Below are 24,728 nucleotides of genomic sequence, written 5' to 3'. Positions count from 1 at the left end.
GGATACTTTTGTTGTCTTGTATCCCCCTGCTTTGTAGATGAAGGATCACACTAGGAATTTTTTGTGGCTGTTGTTTTGAAGAGTGGGGAGAGTTAGGCCATTAGTACAATAGAGAGCACCCTTGCATGTGTGATAGTGGAGGGGAAAACTTCATCTTGCTTTGACTTTTGAGATTTGTGCTGAGGGTACAGAAATTATAATGATCTATTACTGAAGATTTATCAGTTAAAATATCTCACTTTTGGCTAAATTTTTGACATCTGGAGGGAGTAATGCATCTACCAGAATAGCAATATGTTAACCCCTTATCTAAAAGTTGAAATTATAACCTGGGCTCTATGAATTTATTTTTAAAAATATTTTTATAACTGCATTTCAATAAAATTGTTTCCCCTAGTAATTTTGTGTATTTTATTTTATGCACTTAATAACACTATTTGGAGAAAATGTCCCTTGTCTTTCTTTACCTAATTGCCAAAAGGATCCACAACATAAAAAGGTTAAGAACCGTTGTCTTAAATCCATGTTATATCAATTGATCTTTAATAAAAGTTTATTGCTCCAACATTTCTCAACTTTTCAGCAAGAAGAAAAATTTCATTTGTCAGAAATTTTATTGTCAAACTAGAAGTGGGATCAGCTGATGTCTTGGATCCATTCCAGCCCTGAGGATCTATAATTCTATGAAAATCCTTTAGGAAAATGAGGGGTGAAAAGTTTTTTCCCAGAAATTTTCCAACCTTCACATGTCTTCCTCTTATGTGTGACCTTAGCCTCATTAGTCAGCACCCTGTTCTAGCCAACTGAGCTAGCTAGCCATGAAATAAATAGAATGTAGAAGTAGGGAGGGACATTTGAGGGCAAAGGTGTTGAGATGCTTGCCTTTTGCTGACCAGTCTAAAAGCATATAATGAATCTATACTTACCCAAAAAAAAAAATAATACAAAGAACAAAATACACAGACAATACAAAAGTAAGTATAAAAAGTTGGCCACAGGAATCCAAAAGGCAAAACATGTGAAACAAAAGAGAGAGAAAAGGAGGGAGATAGAAACAGAGATAGCAAGAAAGACAGAGAGACATAGACAGAGGGAACATAGCCATTACTTTTGCTCAGATCGAGATGAAAAGCATTGCTATTGGGAGGTATGTATTTCCAATTCTTCAACCCCGAACTTGATAAATGAGAATCAATGAGAAGGCAGGGTGGGCACCAGCTAGGTGACACAGTGGATGGATGGCTGGACCTTTATCAAAAAGACCCAAGTTCAAATCAAGCCGCTGACACTAGCTGGGTGACCCCAGGCAAGCCACTTAATTTCTATCTGCCCCAGTGTCCTCATCCACAACATGGAGCTAGGAGTGCCTACCTTGGAGAATTGTCGTGAAGATAAATGATGTAATGTGTGTATACCACTTTGCCAACATTGAAGCATTATATAAATGTTAGCTATTGTTAATTCAATTCTGTTTAATAAATATTGGTTAAGCCCCTACAATGTGATCTGTGGCAGCTGGTGGCACAATGGACAGAATGTTGGGCCTGGAGTCAAGAAGACTTGTTAAAATATGACCTCAGACGTTTACTAGCTATGTGACCCTGGGCAAGTCACCTAACTTCTGTCTGCCTCAGTTTCCTCAGTGGTAAAATGAGAGGTAATAATAGCACTTACCTCCTGGGGTGAATGTGACGATCAAATGAGATATTTGTAAAAATCCTTAGCACAATGTCTGGCATGTAAAAGATGTTTTAATAAATGCTTATCCCTTTCTTAGGTGCATTCTAGAGACATAGTCTTATGAACAATGGTAGTTTCTGTCCTCTAGGAGCTTATGATTTAACAGGAGAGATACAAATATCCACAAATAAGTATGATATGAATTAGAATGTGATGCCTTCCCATTTCATCTTCCCCTCTCAGAATCTTTCTTCAAGACTCAGCTCAGGTAACGTCTTCTATATGAAGGTTTCCTAGATGCCCTCAGTGTGTTTTGCTCTGTTTTCCTCCTCAGTTTACCTTGTATTATACTTTTTGGGGGGTACATGTTTCCCCACAATAGAAAGTGAACTCCAAAAAGAAGAAAGTGAACTCCTTGAAGATGGGGTTGGGGGTTGGGCGAGTAGGAGAACAAATTTGTAATTTGCATGCTTGTAAAATTTTTCAAGGGAAAAGGAGGGATACTGTATAGACCAGGGGTGGGGAACCTGTGGTTTCTAGGACACATATGGCCCTTTAGGTCCTCAAGTGCAGCTCTTTGACTGAATCTAAACTTCACAGAACAAAGCCCCTTATTAAAATGATTTTTCTGTAGCATTTGGACTCAGTCAAAAGGCTGCACCCAAGGCTTTGAAGGCCACATGTGTCCTTGAAGTCAAAGGTTCCCTACCCATTGCAGGATTATAAGAAACATGAAGGAGGAAGAAATTCCCTTTAGTTGGGTGTATGAGAGTGGCTTAGGGAAGGCTTCGTGGAAGAGGTAGCACCTAAGTTGGGAAAGAAGAATGACTTGAGTTCCAAATATGGTAGATGTCTTGTCAGAATAAAGAAATGATAGAGAATAGGACTGGCTTAAGGAACATCTAGTCATCTAATTTGGCTGGAATATATAGAATTCATGAAGGGAGAGTAGAAAAAAATGAGACTAGAAAGATAAGTTGGAGCTACATTGTGGATCTTAAATGCCAGGCTAAGGAGTTTGTATTTCATGTTGTAGGCAATGGAGGGTTATTGAAGGTTTTTGAACAGGAACCTGGAGGTCTTTGAGGAGTGACTTACTTAGAACTAATAATTTCACACCTGACTGAAGAATGGATTGGGGAGAGATGGGAGAAAAAAAGAGTCTAGTTAAGAGGGTATCTAATACTTAAAGTGAGACGGAGTAAAGATGTGAAGTAGAATGATGGCAGTGAGAATTGGGAGGAAGGCATGGTTACAACAGTATTGTGGAAAAAGAATCAACAGGACTTGGCAACTGTTTGAATATTAGGAGTGTAATAGAAGAAAAAAAAAGTGATGTAGTAGATAGTGTTGGCCCTGGAATCAGGAAGACCTGAGTTCAAAGGACCTGAGTTCAAATCTGACCTGACATTTATTACCTATGTAACTCTAGGCAGGTCATGTAACCCTGTTTGCTTTAGTTCTTCATTTGTAAAATGAACTAGAGAGGGAAATGGCAAACCACTCCAGCATGTCTGCAAAGAAAACCCCAAATGGGGTCACATGAAGAGTCGGATGCAATTGAAATGACTGAATGACAACAAAAATAGAAAAACCCAAACAAGACAAATCAGAGCAATGAAACCATGCGTATGGCTTGAAATCCATCATTCATCTGATAGAGAACTTAACTAAAGTTCAATCCAGTTTCATCTGATTAGAGTCAGATCTTCAGAGTCAACCTAGTGTCAACAGAAGGGCACACGCATAATCATTCTTATCACCAAATGAAGCCATCTTATTAGTTCCACATAATTCGTGCATCACTGTATGTATTTGTGTGGTTCTAATCTTACACGGTCACATTTGAATTTCAGATTCAAGACTATAAATAAATATAAACATGTTTATTTAACACAAATATATAAACAGAGGTCTTGTCTCATTCCTATTTCCTTGGGTGTTCTGAAGTCGCAAAGCAGAAGCCTACAGTGACTCATGCTTCAAATGTGAGATAGTCAGAAGGTAGCTCCCAACTGAGCCATGATAAAACCTACTTAAAGTTTATAATCAAAAATGATTAATTATTATGAGCAGTAGTTAGATCTTAGATCTCCTTTTGAGGCCTACTGAGCAGCTCAAGGATGCCTTGTGGTGGCAGCGCCAAGCTAAGGGGCAAAGAATGAGCTGATACCTGAAAGGAGATCATCAGCATGAGTTGATCAGAGGAGAGGAATAGAACTATATTCCTTCTAACTACTGGGTTGGGATTTTTATCTTTCCCTATTTGAAAGGTAAAAGGGATAATTTACTATTAGCAAGATAGTAATTAGTAATTACATTCTTCTTTCTAATTACACTCAAAAACAATAACAATGTAGTATTTACAAAACTAGAGGAAACTGCCCACTCTTGAGATGGAAATCTACCATCACACTAGGTGGTGCAGTGGATAGCGCACCAATGCAGGAGTCAGGAGGACCTGAGTTCATATCTCATCTCAGACACTTGACACTCACTACCTGTGTGACCTTGGGCAAGTCACTTAACCCCAATTGCCTCATCCTGGGTCATCTCCAGTCATGCTGATGAATATTTGGTCACTGGATTCAGATGGCTCTCCCTCCCTCCCTCAAAACAAAATCAAGTGCAAGTCATGTCATCATTTCTCTGATGGCATGGTCTTCTTCGATAACAAAAGATGAACATACAAGGTCAATAGTTCTCAAAAATTTAAATTTATACACTTTTCCAAATTCAACAATAATAGAATCCTCTACCCCCTACTCTTTCAAGGAACCCATAGCCTTAAAAAATTATGTCAACATTTTCATTGATTCATGATTTGAAACAGTACAAAATCTACAAAAGCGAGGCTATTCTGATTTTTTACCATCAGTTTCATCAGTCTGTTGCCTGCAGCATAAAGCCAGAGAAGTTCCAGCTACAATATAAAGTTGTGCAGAACATAAAATACTCTGGCAAACCTTCTGTTTGCCAAGCATAAGCTACTTCTGGGTCCTTCCCTGTGAAACACCCATAGGTTTTCTGTATCTTTCACCTTGAAGCCAGCAGATGAACCGGGGAAGAGTGTAAAAAATGTTTCTTAAGCAGGGTCAGGCAGTAAATCTTATTAATCTGACACTTTCTTATAGAAAAAAACAGACCACTCCACGGTACATAAAGGAGTCGGGACCTAGGCTATGTACCCAGGTGTGTCCAGATGCTTGTTCTATAGCATCTTTTTTATTTTCCCTTTAAGCAAATTCTGCTATTGGATTGGTGGGAAGGCAATCGGGAAGAAATGTGGGAATATAGATTTAGAGCTGGAAGGGACCCTAGAAGATACCAAGTCCAAATTCTTCATTTTACATTGAGAAAACTGAGGCACAGAGAGGTACAGTAGCTCACCCAAGCTCACACAGTAAGTGTTTGAAGTAGGATTTGAACTCAGGTAGGAAGACCTAGATTAAAGCCATATCTCTGACATATACTGAGTGTATGAACTTGGGCGTGTTTCTTAACCTCTCAGTGTCCCAAGAAACTCTGGGACTGTAAGTTGCACAATTGTTGAAATTTTCATTCATTTGTAGGGAGAATTTCCCTATTGGGAATTTCTTATACTAATAAAATGGTAAGTCTGGACAAAAACAAACAAACAAACAAACCCAACCCTAAATCCTCAAACTTGTAGCTAATGGTTAAGGAGAAATTGTTACTAGGTAAATATGAAGTCTCTTTAGATCTTTTTTGGATTAAATTGGTTAGGCATGCCCTCTTGAAACTTCATTGTTCCATGTTTATAGTCCAGGTAGCTGCTATCAGCTGATGTGGTAGCCTAGAAATTGGACTTTTTTCAGATGTAAAGAGAATGAAAATTCAATTCAACAAACATATTTTAATATCTACTGTGTGGAGGGCATTGTGCCAAGTCCTGAAGTTACAAAAAAAAAAAAAAAAAGATGAGACATAAACCAAAATGCCTTCATGGCTGATGATACTTTTGTAATGGAATGGTCTCAAGCCATTTTGGCTCAGAGGAATCAGGAAGTATCTGTATTTCTGGGCCTGCTGCATCTCTGCCTACATTTGTTGCCAGCATCAGAGAGGCATGAACACTTACCAGTCTACTCTCTCCTGATATCAGATCTTTAACTGACTATTTATCCTATCACCTTAGCTAAAACCTCATCTGCTTAGTCCTATAGGTTCTCAAGGGATATGAAGTACCCAAAGGAACAGCATTACATGGCTTCCTTCTCTGAACTAAACTAAACTAAGCTGAACTAAAACCTCCCACCCAGAGGAGACTGTACAGTGTCAGCTTGTCTATAATTTTTGCCCTTTCCATCATCCTTTCTATCTGGTAACCTCCCTTTGTCTACTGCCTGCAAACATACCCAAATCTGATGCTGCTTACCTGGCCTCCGTTTCCTGATTCCATCTTTATTTCTGAATTCTAGATACTTTCTTCAGGTTGTACCAGTCCCTCATATGCCCTTATTTTCTGCTCTCCTAGATTCACTGTGGCTTCTAGCTTTGGCAGGATAACACAAAAGATGAAAGAGAGAAGATCTTTGCCACTGTCAGAGGAGGTGGGGTGAGACATTAAGACATGCCATAGTCCATTAGCTCTTTCACATGTCTTTGCTCTTGGACTTAGATCCTAACTCCATAGCATCAGACCACTGGAAATGAATGACTGAAATTTCTGTGTCTGATTTTTCAATATCTCCCCTCAAAATGCTTCTCCTGGTGAGTAGAATTGAGTGTTGTCACTCATTGACATCATAGTCATGTATCTTTGTCCATACATCAATAATCTGGGATTTCATCCATGTGGGAACTCCTCCTCCTGTCCCAGATTCCAAGCTATCTATAACTTAGAGAGTAGCCTAAGACTCAGAAAGTCTGTGACTTCTCTAATCACCATATATTTTTGAAGTGTGAGGTGTGGGATTTGAACTCAGATCTTTCTGAACTCAGGTCTAGTGATATCTACTGTATTCACCATACCACACTATCTCTCATAGTGTACATTTGTACTTTAATGAAATGTCATCCACCAGTGTCAGTCATAACCTCTGGTATAAAGGATTGTAGGATATTAGATGTAGAGCTGAAAGACCTGCAAGAAATACTCTGTTCAACTCATTTTACATATGAGGAAATCGAGGCTCAGAGTTTTAACCTTCCTTATCTACTAACTTGCTAAGGCTCATGGGTTCCACCTCCTAAGCACCTCTCTTTCCACTGACATAGCCACTCATCTATATTATGCTCTCTCCTCTTGCCTAGACTCTTTTAATAGCTTATTATTAGTCTCCCTGCTCTAAGTCTTTCCCCATTCCAATCCAACCTTGATATAGTGGCCATGTTGATATGACTAAAGGACAAGTCTGACCATTTTGCTGCTTGTGGTTCTCCATTGTCATTCCTTTGACATTTAAAACCCTTTATAATCTGATTCCAGTCTATGTTTCCCAACTGATTATACATTTTTCCCCTTCATGTGATCTGCATTGCAGCCAAACTGTCCTATGTGCAATACCCCAACATGGAATTTCATCTCTCTTCATGCCTTTTGCAAGGATTCTCCTCCATGCTTGAAATGAATTCACTCTCTCCTCACTCCAGCCTCTTGGAACACCCAGCTCCCTCCAAGGCTAAGTTTGATGGCCATCTTCTTCAAGATGCCTTTCCTAATTCCCACAGTTAGTGGTACCACCCCCATCTCTTTGCATTTCTTTTCTACATATTCTTTCTATACTTAACCTGTACTCCCTCACTCAAAAAAACAAAAAAGTGCAAGTCATGTCATTATTTCTCTGATGACATGGCCTTCTTCGGCAACGAAAGACAAACACACAACCTGCAAAAATCTTGCATCCCTTCAATAGAATGGAAACTTCTTTAGGGTAGGGACTGTCTTACTCTGTGTGTGTGTGTGTGTGTGTGTGTGTGTGTTCTACACCTAGGATTAGCAACTGATAAATACTTGATTGATTGAAACAACTGTCCAAAGTCATGCAGATAGCATGCAGAGAAATCAGGATTTAAACCCATTCCAAATCCAGTTCAGATTAGATTAGGTCAGTGATAGGAACAAGAGGAGCACCTAAGCAGTGCAGTGAATACAGTGACAGAGCTGGAGTCACAAGACCTGAGTTTAAATCTGACCTCAAACACTTACTAACTGTATCACCCCGGACAAGTTGATTAACCCTGTCTATCTCTGTTTACTCACTGCAAAATGAGCAGGAGAAGGAAATGGCAAAACACTCCAATGTCTTTTCCAAGAAAACCCCAAAATGGGGTCACAAAGAGTCAACAGGACTGAAAAATAAAAGACTAAGTCAACCACAACAACAACAACAAAGAGTGACATGAATGAGAATCAGTGAAGTAGTGCCATTAGGAGGGTGGAAATAATTCCAACCTGAAACACCATGCCCCACAAACTCAGCTTTCAAAATGTAAGTAGGTTCAAGAAGGATTTGGTCATTCAGAGGTAATCCATCTGTAAGTTATTTAAATCAGTAACTTGTGAAGGCATCATGGAGGAAAACTTCCATGGCATCCCACAAACCACCTTTGGTTGTTTCTATTTGAAACAGAATGCTAAACAGTATGGACCATGGTTCTGAGCCCAGAATTTCATTTCTCATCTTTTTTTTTTTTTTCTTCACATTCCTGCCTCCTAGGTGATAAGATGGTGATGAGTTGTTCTTTTTTCTCCCTTCCTTATTCATTTAGCAGAGAGAAAAAGAAACTGTTACTTTATGAGCCGGGCCTTTTAAGAGTCAGTAGAAAAATGTTCAGTGTTGAGGGGGTGGACTTGAGCTCTCAGGTCCCTTTCAGGGCAAAAGTTCTATGATTCTGATTCTGTGATAGGTATTTATTCCCTCCTTAAGTAGTATTTATTTAAATGCAGATATTCTGATTTCCTGTGCAGAGCTTTCAAGCTACACTTTTCAATTTAAATGTTAATATGGGGGTAAACTCCAAAATCAAAATTTTTCCATTAGGAAGAACTGACTTTTCTGATTCAAATGTCTTTCCTTTCTCCATCCTTCCCCATGAACTTCCCTTTTCTACTCATTTTCCCCTACTTTCCTAAATAGTCTCCTTTTTTAAAAGAAAGAATTAAGAACAATACATTTTTTTTTAAACTCTAAAATTAAAATGTTTAATGTTGGCACTCATGAAAAAAAGATGTGGAGCCAGATCCAGGAACTGATCAGCTAGGAGTTCATGCCTTTGTTTCCAGCCTTTGCTAGCCCAGCCAAAGTCATCATTCTCAATTGCTTAGTGAGGGAATTATTCTTATAATAATTCTATGGTTAGCATAGAGAGTAATCCTACCAGAGCCAGGGAACTTGGCTTTTTTTTCTAAAACGAGAAGATTTTTTGACTCTTCAATATGCATACATGTTAGCCATAATGTAGAATCTGCAATATATAAATGGATGTCTGATCTCATTCGCGTGCATACCCTCAACTATAGTGATGATGAAAACACATTCATATACATCATTCTGAGTGCCTCCTGTCCACATCTTACCATTTTTCTTGAATAGAGGCTCTATGCCAGAGTGGTACAAAACCTGTCCAATAGTTATCTCTCCCTCTGACTACATGATCAACCCACTTCTTTTTCTAATCATGCATCTCTCTGATGACAGCTTGTATACCATTCATTTATATTCATTCATTTTTTGTGATATGTTCTAGTCTGTCTACACTGACTAGGAGCCTCTTTAGGTAACATCTGAGTTTGAATCCTTAGGGTCTATGGTAATCTATGCTTTGTGACCATATAGCCTCAACAAAAGAGCATTGAGATTAAAAAGATGGTATGATGAGTATATATAGACAGAGGCTGTGGATATAACATAGCTTTGATGGGATGATACCCCCATCCCAGAAAAAGATAAAGGGATGAGAAAGAAAAATGCACTGAAAGAAGGAAGGGGAAAATTGAATAGGGTAAATTATCCCATATAAAAGGGGCATGAAAGAGACATTATAATGGAGGAGAAGATGGGTGATGGACAAATTTAAAACTTATTGTCATCAAAATTGTCTTAAAGAGGCAATAACATACACACTTATTTGGATATAGAAATCTATCTTACCCTACAAGGAAGTAAAAAGGCACAGGAATAATAGGAGAGGGAGGGACTGATAATAAGGAAGAAGGTGGTGATCAGAAGTAAATCTCTTGTGAGGAGGAAAAGGGTGAGGAAGTAAGAGAGAAGGGGGAATAAACAAGGAAAAAACAGCATGGAGGGAAATATACAGTTAGTTATTATAACTACAAATGTGAATGAGATGAAGTTACCCATAAAATGGAAGCAGATAACAGAATGGATTAATAACCAGAATCCTACAATATTTTTTTTACAAGAAACATATATGCACCAAATGATATAACGTAATTTTTTGGAAGGACAACTAGATAAATCTAATCAAAAAATAAATAAGAAAGAAGTTAAGAAGGTGAGTAAAATTCTGAAAAGTTTAGATATGAGAGATATATGGAGAAAACTGAATGGGAATAGAAAGGAATATACCTTTTTTGCAGCAGTACATGGCACCTACAGAAAAATATTAATAATCTAAATTAGATGGATTAATATCTACAAAAATATAAGGTACCAAAATTAAAAAGAAATAAAACCCTTAATTACCCTAATCTTAGAAAAAGAAATTGAACAAAGCCATCCACAAACTTCCTAAGAAAAAATCTCCAGGACCAGATGGATTTATATGTGAATTCTACCAAACATTTAAGGAACAATTAATCCCAATACTATATAAACTACTTGGGGGAAAGAAAGGCAAAGAAGGAGTCCTGCTAAATTCTTTTGACAGTACAAATATGGTGCTGATACCTAAGCCAGAAAGAGTCAAAACAGAAAAAGAAAATTATAGACTAATTTCCCTAATGAATATTGATGCAAAAATTTTAAATAAAATACTTGCAAAGAAATTACAGCAATATGTCACAGATCGTACACTGTGACCAGGTAGGATTTATACTATCAGCATAGTCAACTATAACCATAACAAAACCAACAGAAATCACATAAATGTCTCAACAGATGTAGAAAAAGCCTTTGACAAAGCACTAAAGAGAATAGAAATAAATGGATGTTTCCTTAAAATGATAAGTAATATTTATCTAAAACCATCAGCAAGCATTGTCTGTAATGGGGAGAACCTAGAAGACTTCCCAGTATAATCAGGGGTGAAGCAAGGATGCTCATTATCACCTCTATTATTTACTATTGTACTAAAAATGTTAACTATAGCAATAATAGAAGAAGAAGAAATAATTAGAATAAGAAATGAGGAAGCAAAACTATCACTCTTTGCAGATGATATGATGCTATACCTAGAAAATCCTAGAGAAACAACGAAAAAACTACTTGAAATTACCAACAATTTTAGCAAAATTGCAAGATTCAAAATAAACCCACATAAATCATTAGCATTTCTATATATTACCGACAAAGTCTAGCAAGAAGAGATAGAAAGAGAAATTCCATTTAAAGTAACTATAGAAAATATAAATTACTTGGGAGTCTACCTGCCAAGATAAACTCGGGAACTATATAAATTCAACTATAAAACTTTTCACACAAGTCAAATTTAAACAATTGGAAAAAAATAATTCCTCATGGGTAAGGTGGGCCATATAATAAAACTGACGATTCTACCTAAATTTATTTGTTCAGTGTCATACCAAACTATCAAAAAAATTATTTTATAGAGCTAGAAAAAATAGTGAAAAAATTTATTTGGAAGAACAAAAGCTCAAGGATATCAAGAGAATCAATGGAAAAAATACAAAAGAAGGTAGTCTAACCATACCACATCTCAAATTGTATTATTAAGTAGTAATTGCCAAAACAATGTGGTACTGGCTAAGAAACAGAGTACTGGATCAGTGGAATAGATTAGGTAAAAATTACATTATAGTAAGTGACCATAGTAACCTATATGATAAATCCAAAGACCCAAGCTTTTGAAACAAAAACTCATTTTTTGACAAAAACTGCTGGGAAAACTGGAAAACAGCATGGCAGAAAGTAAGTATAGACCAACATTTCACACTTTATACCAAGATAAGGTCAAAATGGGTATATGATTTACACTTACCATAAGTGATACCATAAAAAAATTGGTTGGTTGGTTGTTGTCTCAGAGAGGACCAAAATGATATCATTGTGCCAGACTAAAATTTCATTATGTTCAACTGTGGCTGATCAGACCAATAAGAGCCAAGAATGCTCTACTACAGGTCAGGCACAGACAGTTGCTGTGAACACTTGGGGTGGATACTCTAAATTTGCACATCCTGAATTTCCTTTGAGCTATTTCGATTCTGCTTTGCTCATAGAGCACAGCACCTTCTCTGACGTGGACACGCCATACTGAGCAGTCCTGTGCCAATATCTCCCATGTCACATAATCAATTCCAAAGTTCTTAAGTGAGATCTTGAGAGTGTCCTTGTATAGCTTTTTCTGACCGCCATATGAAGGCTTGTCCTGTGTGAGTTCTCCATAAAAACAATCATTTTGGCAACCATTCATTTCATGATGGCATGCCGGCCCAGGTTCTAGATAGTGGACAATGCTCTCATGCCTTTCCAGTCACCAATGGAGTGAAACAAAGCTTTGTGCTCGCTTCCATGCTTTTTAGCATGATGTTTTCAGTCATGTTGTCAAATGCTTTCAATGTGGATGAACACAGCAATCAAGGTCAGCTACCATACTAATGGTAAATTCTTCAACTTGCAAAGGCTACAAGCCAAGACCAAAGTGGAAAGAGTGTTGGTGCATAATTTTCTGTTTGCAGATGATTGTGCAGTCAATGCAACCTCTAAAGCTGAGGTGCAACAAAGTATGGATCAATTCTATGCTGCCTGTGCTAATTCTGGGCTAACAAACAATACCAAGAAAACACAGGTGCTCCATCAACCACCGCCACACCATCCGTACATAGAGCCATCAGTCATTTAGTCATCTAGTCCAGTACCGTCATTTTATAGATGAATAAACTGTGACCTCCAAAGGTTAAGTGATTTACACAATTAACACAACAGAGCCCTAGTCAGACAGATAGAGTAATGAATAGATTGCCGGGCTTAGAGCCAGGAAGACTTGAGTTTGAATTGAGCTTCAGACACTTACCAACAGTGAGACCCTGGGTAAGTCATATAACTTGTGTGAGCCTCAATTTCCCCATCTGTAAAATGATATAATAGTGATAGTACCTTCTTCACAGGGTTGTTGTGAGGATGAAATGAGATAATTTAAAGCACTATGTAAATGCTACTTTATTATCATTGGCATCATCGTCATCATCATTATCATCATTGTCATCATCATCATCATCATCATCGTTGTTGCTAGATCTGGCTGTTTGAACCTCTAGGCAGAAGTGCAGGCTTTTCTCTGTGGTGGCAGTAAAGCCAAACTGCAAGTCAGATACCTTGGAAATAAGCAATCTCATGAAAGCCTCACAAATTCCAACCTTTAACTTGACTGCACGTATCCCAGAGGGTCGATGACTTTGTAACAGGATGACAAGACTGCTTCTCGTCCTTCTTTCTGAGTCAGAGACTTACTACAGGGTCTTCAGTTGCTGCTGGCAAAACCCTTGACATGAGATCAGGCTTGTGGCTAATACATGTTAAACTACAACTGACCCAATAGAGTCTTTGTACAACAACCTTTTTAATGTCTGTCTCAGAAACTCTCTGGAAGATTCATCTTTATCCCCAGGTCCCAGCCTGGCTTTTGGCCTCTAAATAAGAGACTTCACTCTCTTTCCCTACTACTGACATTTTCTCATTTATGATTTTGCATTTTTCTCTTTGTTTCGTGACTAGGTACACTTTCCTTTCTCTATATGTATCCCTACCCAGTCAAGGTGAGCCAAGGACATCATCTTCCCTGACGTGCTCCTTCTTAGACCCCCAGGATGAGCCCTCAGTGTATTCTGGGAAAGGAGGTCATAAGACCTCTACCAAGAGAAGTTGCTCCTTTAAGGAAACTTAGGCTCCATTCCAAGAGGCAGGATGGGATATTACATAGAGATCTGGACTTGAAGTCAGTGTGACCTAGGCTGGACATATACTAGATATATGACCCAAGCTAAGTTTTTTAACCTTTTGGTGCCCTTAGATAAATCTAAGACTATGAATTTTAGAGCACTTACTCATCTACATTGCTGGAGAAGAATATTCTCAAGGGGAGTTCCTCCGTTTGTGAAATCATAGATTCCTGCTCCCCTTCCCCCAGCCCACTGTTACAGCTAGCATTTATATAATGCTTTAAGATTGGTCAAGTGCTTACAAATTTGATCCTCACAACAACTTTGAAAAGTAGTTACCATGGTTATGCCCACTTCATAGATGAGGAAATTCGGGTAATGGAGGTCAAGTGACTTGTCTAGGGTCACATAGCTAGTACGTGTCTGGAGGCCGGATTTAAACTCAGGTCTTTCTGACTGTAGGTACTATTCACTATCCACTCTGCTATCTAACTGTCACAGTTTGTTTGTTTTTTTACGCAGGTTTTGGTAGTAAGGTTTGGATTGTTTTCAAGGCAAATTCTACACTAGGGCAAGGATTCTTAATCAAGGATCCATGAATAGATTTCAAGGGGTCTATGAATTTGGATGGGAGTGAAATTAAATTTTTATTTTCACTAATTTTTAACTGAAAATGAGCATTTCCTTCAATTGTGAATTTTAAAAAATTAGGCTGAGAAGGGATCCATAGGCTTCCCCAGATTACCAAAGAACTCCATTACACATGTATGAAAAAGGTTAAGAGCTGTTGTTATCCTAGAAGCCTTATCTCAGATTTTGTGTAGGGTAACATCATTTCCTCTGTGAATTATGCAGGATATTCTTAATGGTTTGATAAGACCATAGGATCATAACTCTATGGAACAGACCTCAGAAGTCACCTGGTCCATGATCACCTGCTTTACAGATGAGTTGGTTGAAGCCTAGGCAAGTTGCAACTTGGTTGATATCCCATGGATAGTAAACATCAGAGGTACAATTTAAATCCCATTCCTCAACAGTATAATGGAACTCCTTAACTTTAGAGGCCCTTTAATGTCACATCACTCCAATCCCAATAACATTACCTCCTTGCTCTCTACTTCAGTGAAGAATGAAGGGGAATTATTAACCAGGAGTTTCCCAAAGCCTGGAACCATTCCACATTTGGGCTTAGGTGTCTGTTTGTATCTATAGACCTGATAAATCAAAATGACAAATTGCTGGACTTTTAGATTCAAACATGGAGTAGTTGAAAAGAAACTAGGTTTAGAGTCAGAAAGACCTGGATTCCCATCTTCCCTCAGACAATAATTGTATGACTCTGGACAGGTAACCTAACTCCCTTTCCCCCACCCCTTGGCCCTGAACATCCAAAAACCTAGACAGATAACCTTGGACCATCTATCTTGTCTCTATCTCTGTCTTTCTCTGGATCTCGCCCTGTTTTTCTATCTCTGTCTCTCTCTTTTTCTCTCTCTTTCCTTCATTTCTGCATTTGTAACTGTAAAATAAGGAAATTGGACTCAATGATGTATTCTAGTTCTAAATCTCTGACCTTCTGTGGTAGTGGGAAAAGATGGGGACTAAGCAGTTGGGGAAGAATCGTGATGACATCTGCGAAAGAAAGAAGTTTATAGGAGGAGGTAGGGTGGGAGAAGATTATGAATTCGTTTTGGATGTGTAGAGTTTCATGTCCTAGAACTATCTTATCTAAATGTAGAACTGGAGCTTAGGGTGAGAGATTGGAGTTGGCTCTATAGGTTTGAGAGTTATCTTCATAGAGGTGATAATTCAAGCTATGATATTTTGAAACTAGAGAAAAATTACAGGTTCATAGGAAGTTGGGTGAAAAATGACTTGGCAGCTTCCTTCTAATAGAGTTAAGCAGTAAATGGATAACCATACAACACAAGGAACAAGCTAGGAAGACTGAGCAAATGTGTAGAGAGGTTTGGATTATAGTCAAAACTTAAAACAAATTTAATGTGAGTTCATAACAGAGACCAGGAACTGTCAATGGTCCTGAACCTGCCAAAGCAGCATGACTACTCTACATTTGCTAAGAGCTATCTTTGCCCCAGTGGGGCCATTGCTGTGTGCTTATCCAGATGAGGCTGGAGGACTCAGAAGTTGGTCAAGATACCACCAGGGTGATGAAAAGAGATCTCAGACTAGCCTTCAGAAAGGCTGAAGATCCACCCACCTCTACCAACAGAGGGATCAGCCTGGAGAGGGGAAAGAACCTGTCACAAATGATATAAATAATTGTTATTGTGCCGCATGGTAATTAGGAATAAATAGCAAGCAGTTCATGTAAATGACTGTAATTAGCATTACTTTTACACAGCCAAACCAAGCATTTTGGGGATTAGTTTGTGGGAGGGAAGAGAGAACTGTGTTCAACAGGAAGTAACCCTGACTCCTCTGCAAAGCCTGCATGTATAAACCAGGCAGATGAGCCTCCCTCTTTCTCTTATGTGGGAGTCTACAGGCTGAGTATTTCTGGAGCTAAACCCCAATTTTTTCCCCCTTTTCTCTCTTCTCTCCTACCAGGGCTACCCATTAGCCTACTCCCTTGACAGAATGAGAGCCATTAGCCACTGCTCCATCAGCCCCTTCCCTTTTATCTTCCTGCCTTGCCCCTCTCAGGGATTCCTTGAATTGGCATTCAGCATTCAATGAAGCAGGGCACAATTCCCACAGGAGCAGTGTAGAGGACAGATGGAGATGAGTAGGGAGAGAGATCTTCTGCCATAAGCTAAGTACTGATGCCACTTAAGCCAAGTGTACCCTCCCCTATCTCTGACTCCAGTATTATAAGATCTCAGTTTTGGGGTCATTTAGTTGAAGCTCTTAATTTCACAGATGAGGAAATGGAGGTTCAGAAATTTGAAATGATTTGCCCAACTTCATATAGATATTATTGGCAGATCTGGTATGCCAACTCAGGTCCTGTAACTCCAAACCCAGCATTCTTTCCACTGGAATAATCAGTATGTGCCCAGTATGCGTCTTATGGTCAGGGACCTCCATAGGTTAACATGGCAATATTTGCAAAATTGCATAGTGTTCACATAACTCCTTTTGTATCCCCATGGAAGAGGGCAATAGCTGGAAGCCAGTGAGTTGCAGGCTGCCCTAAATGGATTTGCTTGTATTGGCTATAGACTATGTATGCAGGTGCGTGTATCCTGAATGAAGAAGAATAAATTCTTGGTTGAGGTGACCAGGAATTGATAAGAGTAAAGTGAAGGAAGTTTAGAGAAGGGGTAAAGGGTTGGGAATTTGGTTAGTGGTGGAAGGAGCAGGTGAGTGAAAGAACACTGCTAGTAGTTCAGACATGCCCCAAAGCATAGAAGTACAGATAAGGTGACCTAGAAGGAACCAGAGTGCAATGCTGAGTGTAACTGAGAAGTGGTATCCATTCTGCCTTTTTCCACGTGGTCATGATGCCACAGCCAATGTCCCTCCTCATCTGCGCCCAAACAAGAAGGTTGCCTAAGGTTCCATATCCCAGCTGTGTACAAGAGAGTTGGCTGAGCAATCATGCCAAACCTGCCACATTTCTGGTCAGTGAGGTGTGGCGTGGAGCTATCTCTACAGTTTGATGAAGAGAAGGGGACTTCATGGGTCATTTGGGTGGTCACAGTGACAGATGGGCTGTTGTGTGCATGAAAGCGAAGGGCAGTTAGGAAGGACTGTGGAGTGAGAAAAGGAAGTAGGCTTACCCACAAATACATATGCATATACATATACACCAAGGGGCTGGCCACATTGCTGAGAAACTCCCAGGAAATGTACTAGGTTCATAGAATTTAGAGCTTAGAAGTCCTCTAATCCAATGTTCTCATCTGACAGATGAGGAAACAGAAGCCCAGAAAGGTTAAGTGATTTGCCCAGGTTCACCTACCTAGCAAATGGAAAGACCCAAACTAAAATTCAATATAAAAAGGAGTTTTCCCAAAACTGGTTCTCACTTCTATGAGACTTCCCTCAGAGCTCAGCTAAGATCTCCAGTCACATCTTCATAATTGCTACCATGATATTCTTTATCAACGAAGGACAATATGTATCTGTCTGAAATGGACAAAATGAGTATGTTCTAGATGGAGAGAGAGAGAGCATCGCCCATCTAGTGCCTATACCTGCCATGGGACATCCAAACAACATGAATCCCCAAAAGCAAAGGTTCTGGTTCTAACTCTTGCTTGCATATTTGTCTACTCCAGATCTGCGCAGAATGACAGCTGGCTTCATGGGCATGGCAGTGGCAATCATCCTCTTTGGCTGGATCATCGGGGTGCTGGGCTGCTGCTGGGACCGAGGCCTTATGCAGTATGTGGCAGGGCTTCTCTTCCTCATGGGAGGTAAGGCTTATTGTTTGGAGAAAGGAGGTCCATGTTTTTTCTGTTGATAATAATCATAGCTAACATCTATATAAAACCTTTCAAAGCTTACAAAGCACTTTAAATATGTCATCTCATTTAATCTATCGTAGGGAATAGAAGCTATTGTCAGCCCATTATACAGACGAGGAAATTGAACCTGAGAGGTGAAATGACTTGTCCCCTATCGTACAACTACCAAGTGTCTGAGAGAGGATTTGAAGTTATGCCTTCCTGACTCTAAATTCAGTGCTCTGTTCATACTATCTAGTAACTGATAGAATACCTCCATTTGGGAGAACTCCTTAGACCTCCATTAGCTTGACTCCTGGAAATATAACTGGATGTCATACTGGATACTATGACCTGAATCAAACCTTTTTCCAGCTATAATTTAAACTTTCAGTTAGGGTAGGCCCCCTCTAACCAAGGTTCTAATCAAAGATTTTGACCCCATTTTCCCTTCATATTTGCTCTGTTATAGTAGGACGAGTAGATATAGGACTGGATTAGGAACATAGCTCAGCCCTAGTTGATATTCTTAACAGATGTGTGGAAGCTGGTGCAAGAAACACAGCCAAACAGGTCCACTTGGGACCAGGACAGAATCTTTTCCTGACTATGCATGGCTGAGTTTCTGTAGAACTATGTTTCATCTAAGAACTGCTGTACAGGGACTTCTGTGGCAGCCCTGCAGGGTTCCTACTGTTCCTTCAGTTCCCAAAGAGGCCAGATGAGACTTCTACCCAGAGGCTGAAGATAGGGGGACTTTACATGGGGCCCAAGTCCTGACACATGTCACAGGATGGAAGTGTTCAAGGGGAAAGGTTCAGAGTATCTTCTCCTGCTCAAATAACCCTACCTTTTCATCCACCATGGCTATATCTTCTCAGTTCATCTAACAGTGTCATTACAGTTCCATTATCAAACCAGGGTATATAGCTCTCAAATCTTGCTCTAGGTCCAAATGCTGTAGAATGAGGAGACCACCCTCTGAAGGATCCTCCGAAGGGCCTATGGCACCAGGGACAGTCTGATAATGAACCACATTTTCATCTTTTAATAATGCTTCTTATGGGATAATGAAATTCCCCAAATGAATTCTGAGCTCTCCCCAAACCACCTTGATGCTCCTGTGCTCAATAGCTCAAGTGATAATAACAACTCACCTCACTAGCATGCTTTGTAGTTTCAAAGTCCTTTCATGTATATGATCTCATTTCAAGCATACGTTTAGAGCCAGATGACAGAAGTCATCTGGTCCAATCTTCTCATTTTATAGATTTAAAAAGCAAAACCAAGCAGGGACTCAGAGAACATCTGTGGTTTTGTCCAGTTGGCAGAGCACGGTTTTGAACACAGATCCTCCGAGCCCAAATCTAGCACTTGTCTTTGATACAACAGCCTTGTGAAGTAAATAGTGTCTATATTATTATCTATATTTCCCAAGTAAGGAAACTGGGGTTCAGAGAAGTTAGTGACTTTCCAAGATTTCACAGTGAGTAACTGGAAGAGGAGGAATTTGAACTTTAGGCCGTAAGATCATAGATTTGCATCCATCAGGGACCTGACAGGTCATCAAGTGCAACCCCTTCATTTTACAGAGAAGGAAACTGAGGCCAAGAAAAGGGAAATGATTTGCCCAAAGTCACAAGAGGCATAGCTGAGGTTTAGACTAAGTGGAATCCAAATCCAGGGGTCTTTCTGCTATATACTCAAACCTATAAACATTTAAATGTCCATTTCCAAGTTGCTGTTCTATCCATATATGATGGGATACAGGAGTGATAATTTCTTCTTTATCTCCAAAGTGATTTCATCCAGATAAAATGAGATAATAAATCTGAACGTGCTAGGTAAATATTTGTTAACTATCCACTTAAATGAAGAGATCTAGTGCTTAGTGTATCAGTGCTTAAGTACACAGTAGGAGCTTAACAAATGCTTGTTGCTTACTTACGTTGGCCAGAGAAACAATTAGGTTTTAAAGCTTAAAGTCACCAGCACCGAAAGCATAGTTTCACATAGTTCTATAAGAATTCTAGATGCTTTACATTTATAGTTCTACCTCCACCATCTAACTTCACTGAACTAACCATCAGTCAACACTTAAGTGCTTTCTGTTTGCACAGCACTGGATCAGGTACTAGGTATAAAAATATAAAAATGCCTTCCAAAGATTTTATGTTCAACTAAGAGGAGACCACCTGTACTGAAATAAGCATATTTAGAATTTGTATAAATAATACATAAAGACAAAAACTAACAAGGGGTAATCAAGAAGGACCTCTGGAAGGAGATATCCCTTCAGCTAAGCCTTGAATGAACTGAGGATTACATAAGGCAGAGGAGAGAAGGGTAAGCATTTATTATTATTTATAATACCTAATAGATGTTGATAAGTACATGAGAGCTACAAATAAAGTTCTATCACCATCTACTTGTACAATTCCTCCTCTCTTCCTGCCATACCACACTCTGCTTTTTGGCCTTCTGAGCTGGATGAAACTCAGAAATTGATATGAATGAATGTGTTATACCCATCACCATGGAATCCTCTACAAAACACAAAGACAGAGGCATTATCCAGTTAGGGGGTGAATGGAGCTTGAAATAAGGAAGAGAGAGGAAGACAGTATTGGAAATGGTTTTTGGAAAACAAGAGCCAGTGAGTCCTGGACAATGTTAGACCCTGTGTCAGCAGGATCAAGAGTTGGTTCCCTATGATATTAAACGTATACTACACAGATTCTTCATCCCATCCATGCTGCCCTGCCCAGGCTTGAGGGCCTCAGGAAAAGAATTCCTTAGCCCCCTAAGGTACATGGCAAAAGTGTTTCTTGGGAGCAGTGGATTACACCTGGGATTACATTCTGCAAAATGGATCTTGCAGAATTGAATTTACATTGTTATTCCAATGTCTTATTTCCAAGACCAGATTTTAAATAGAATTTAAGCTAATACCAAGGAAACAAAACTGTTTTGGATAGCACCCAAGGATAATGTTAGAGAGTATATAACCCCACCAGAGGCCAGACCTATCTCTATCTCTAAAAACTCCTTTTTATCCAGACTGGAGGTTTCTGTCCTCTTATTTGGACAGCTAGGTGGTACAGTGGATAGAGCACAGGCCTGGAATGAGGAAGACTCATCTTCCTGAGTTCAAACCTCACCTCAGTTACTTACTAGCTGTGTGACACTAGGCAAATCACTTCACCCTGTTTGCCTCAGTTTCTTCATCTGTAAAGTGATCTGGAGAAAGAAATAGCAAACCACTCTAGTATCTTTTCCAAGAAAACCCCAAATGGAGTCACAAAGAGTTGGCCACCACTGGAACAACAACAATATCTTATTTTTTTCTGGTAACCATCCCGTGTTGCTTAATATACAAATTGCTATTTAAGATTCCCACCATGCCAACAGTAAGCACTGAGATAGCCTTTCTTTGACTGGGTTCCTACCCAATCATATGACCTTGATGATGCAAGGTGAAATAACCAGCTGAGGACAGTTGGCCCTAAAACAAAGGAGAAATGAAGATAATACTGGGACAAAATGTCCCTCCGTGCTCTTCTGGTAGGCATAGGATCTTCCACTTGGAACTGAAAGGGATTTTACTGTTCATCTATTCAAATCCTCTCACTTTATAGAGAAGGAAATGAAAGTTCAGAAAGATTAGATAACTTGCTCCAGGGGACTCAGGTAAGACAGACACAAGGAGGATCTGAACCCCAGTCCACTCTCACCCCTCTTTCCACTCTAACCTGCTGGTGCCATATTCATATTTGTGTCTTATTGTCTTTATTCAAGTCTGGTTAGTAATATGGTAGAATGAAATAACAATAGACTTGGAGTTAGAAAGTCTGGATTGAACCCTTAACAACTTTCACTTACTACTTGTGCAAACATTAGCAATTCTGTTTGACTGTTTGACTAACTAGTAGATAAATGCTGGCCCTGGGGTCAACAAGATCTGAGTTCAAATCCTGTCTCAGACACTTACTAGCTGTGTGATCCTGGGCAAATTGCTTAACTTCAGTTTGACTCAGTTTCCTCAATTGTAAAATAGGAATAATAATTGCACCTACTTTCCAAGGTTGTTGTGAGGAAGAGGGGCAGCTAGGCAGTGGATAGAGCACCAGTACAGGAGTCAGGAAGACCTGAGTTCAAATCTCACCCCACTAGCTGTGTGACCTTGGGCAACTCACTTAACCCCAGTTGCCTCATCCTGTCATCTCCAGTCATCCTGATGAATGAAAGTCACTGGATTCAGATGGCTGTGGAGGAGAAGTGAGGCTGGTGACCTGCACAGCCCTCCCTCACTCAAAACAAAGTCAAGTGCAAGTCATGTCATCATTCTCTGGTTTGTAAAATGCTTACTATAGTGCCTAGCATATAATAGATGCTAAATAAATGCTTATTTGCTTCCTTCCTTCCTTCGGCTCCATTTCCCAGTCTATAAAATAGGGATCCTAATACTAGAACTACTTTTCTTTTTCCTATCACACTGTTGTTGTTCTAAGCTCAGCATTTTTTACCCCCAAGTTCTCATAGATTTCCCACTGCCTCCAAAGTGGGGCCTATGGAATTAACTAATTAGAAAGTGGGCAGATGGATCATAACCCACCCTTCCTGCAAGAGCCAGTGGTGGGATTTGTCTCCAACACAACCTAGGTTCAAATCCCTCAGAAACTTAGTCACTTTGTGACTCTGGACATGTCACTTAACCTCTCTAGCCTGAGTTTCCTCAATTGTAAAATGAAAGGGTTGAATTCATTGACTTCTAAGATCCCTTCCAGCTCTCAATCTATGAATCTGTGATTCAGCCACACCTTGTCACCCAACACTCCCTTTTTCTTCCCTCTTCCTCTGTTGTGTAAACTCCTGACTCCCTTCTAAAGTGGCTTTTGTCTGCTCAGAGCAATTGTAACCTAACCACTCCCTAGGTACTCACAGCAGTAGCTACAGAATACTGATGGGACAAACCTGTCCTACATTGTTGTTGAGTCTTGTCCAACTCACACCCCAATTTGTGGCTTTCTTGGCAAAGATACCAGAGCAGTTTGCCATTTCCTTCTCCAGTCCATTTTACAGATGAGGAAACTGAGGCAAACAGGGATAAGCGATGTGCCCAAAGTCACAATGATAGTAAATGTCTGAGATCAGATTTGAACTCAGGAAGATGAGTGTTCCTGACTCTAGGCCCAGTTTTCTATCTATTGCACCACCTAGCTAGGATAAAATGAGTAACTGGATGATCAGACATAGTTAGGTTGGAATGTGCATCTCAGATCTCATTATGCCATCCTCCCCTGAACCTCACTGTTATTCTGAACTTGCCTGTTTCTCTCCACAGCACCACCCCTTTTTTCCATTCCCCCAGATTCACAACCTCAGTGTCACCTTCAATTCCTCACTTTTTCTTACACCACATAGCCAACAGTTGTCATATCTTCTCATTTGCACCCCCATACCACTTTTTGTATACTTCCCTTTGTCTCAGCTAACACAGTCATTGTGCTCATTTAGGCCCCCACCATCTGTTATTTTGCCTGTTGTAATAGCCTCTATATTGGTCTCTCAGTCTCAGCTTCCCCCACACAGTTATCAAAATAATTTTCCTAAAGCACGGGTCTGACCATTTTCCTCCTTAGTAAACCCCATTTCATTCCTTTTTAAAATTTCTCTTTTTGTATCAATTTCATGATGCATAGAATTATTTGTATAGTAGGGCCAGTATATATGTATATATATATGTGTGTGTGTGTGTATGTATATGTATATGTATATATCTATATAATTTACAAATAAGTAAATATATATTGGACTAGAAGTACAAAAGATTTTTACTTACAGGATTTTACGATCAAAAATGTTTTGAAAGCACTGGCCTAATGAACCATAGGAAGATCTTAGAGGTAGAAGGGACTTTAAAGGCCAACTAATCCAACCCCATCATTTTGCAGATGAAATTGTCATGTATCTATCACAGTCTCCCTTGTGGTATAGTTATTTCTGTACATGTCATATCTCCCTGACAATATTGGAAGCTCATTTAGGGCAGGAAAATTGTGCTACTCCTCTTTGTACCTCCCTCTACTCCTAACATATGCCTTGCACATCATAGGTGCTCAATAAAAGTTTATCAATAAATGAATGAATTTATAGCAATGTGCCCTAAATGGTTTGATACTTAGCTCCCTAAAAATCTGCTCTATAACTGAATGTTGTCACTTCTTACCCAGTATCTAGACTGCTGGGGTCTCTATAGACCTATAAAATGAAAACTAGATGGGAATTAGAACTCCCCTCATTTTACAGATGAGGAAATTAAAACCCAGAAGATTAAGTGACTTTTCAAGATCACACAGCCATAAGTAATATGAACCCAATCACTCGCCTAGAAAAATATTAAATTATGAATCCTTGAAATATTGAAGTATATTTTCTCAAAACTAAAGATCTCTAAGGTTTTTACCAGCTCTAAATCTTAAGAATTTTTATTCAGCTGGCCCTATTTTCAGGGTAAAATTTAGTAGGTCTTAAAGAACCAAAAATTGTTAAAGCAAACCCAGTTCTCATGGGAGTGAAGGATC

General features: G+C 39.3%; 1 protein-coding gene across 1 annotated transcript in view; it reads left to right on the top strand.

Moving 5' to 3' along the window:
* Nucleotides 1-24,728, top strand: part of TMEM178B (transmembrane protein 178B) — a 423,711-nt gene that overhangs the window by 371,813 nt on the left and 27,170 nt on the right. The window contains exon 3 of the mRNA XM_072650302.1: nucleotides 17,977-18,114. Coding sequence (XP_072506403.1) covers nucleotides 17,977-18,114 — 138 coding nt within the window. The remainder of the gene's footprint in view (nucleotides 1-17,976; nucleotides 18,115-24,728) is intronic.

The sequence above is a fragment of the Notamacropus eugenii genome, chromosome 3 (genome assembly GCF_028372415.1).
Source record: "Notamacropus eugenii isolate mMacEug1 chromosome 3, mMacEug1.pri_v2, whole genome shotgun sequence".
NCBI lineage: Eukaryota > Metazoa > Chordata > Mammalia > Diprotodontia > Macropodidae > Notamacropus > Notamacropus eugenii.
This window is presented reverse-complemented; position numbering and strand designations above follow the sequence as displayed.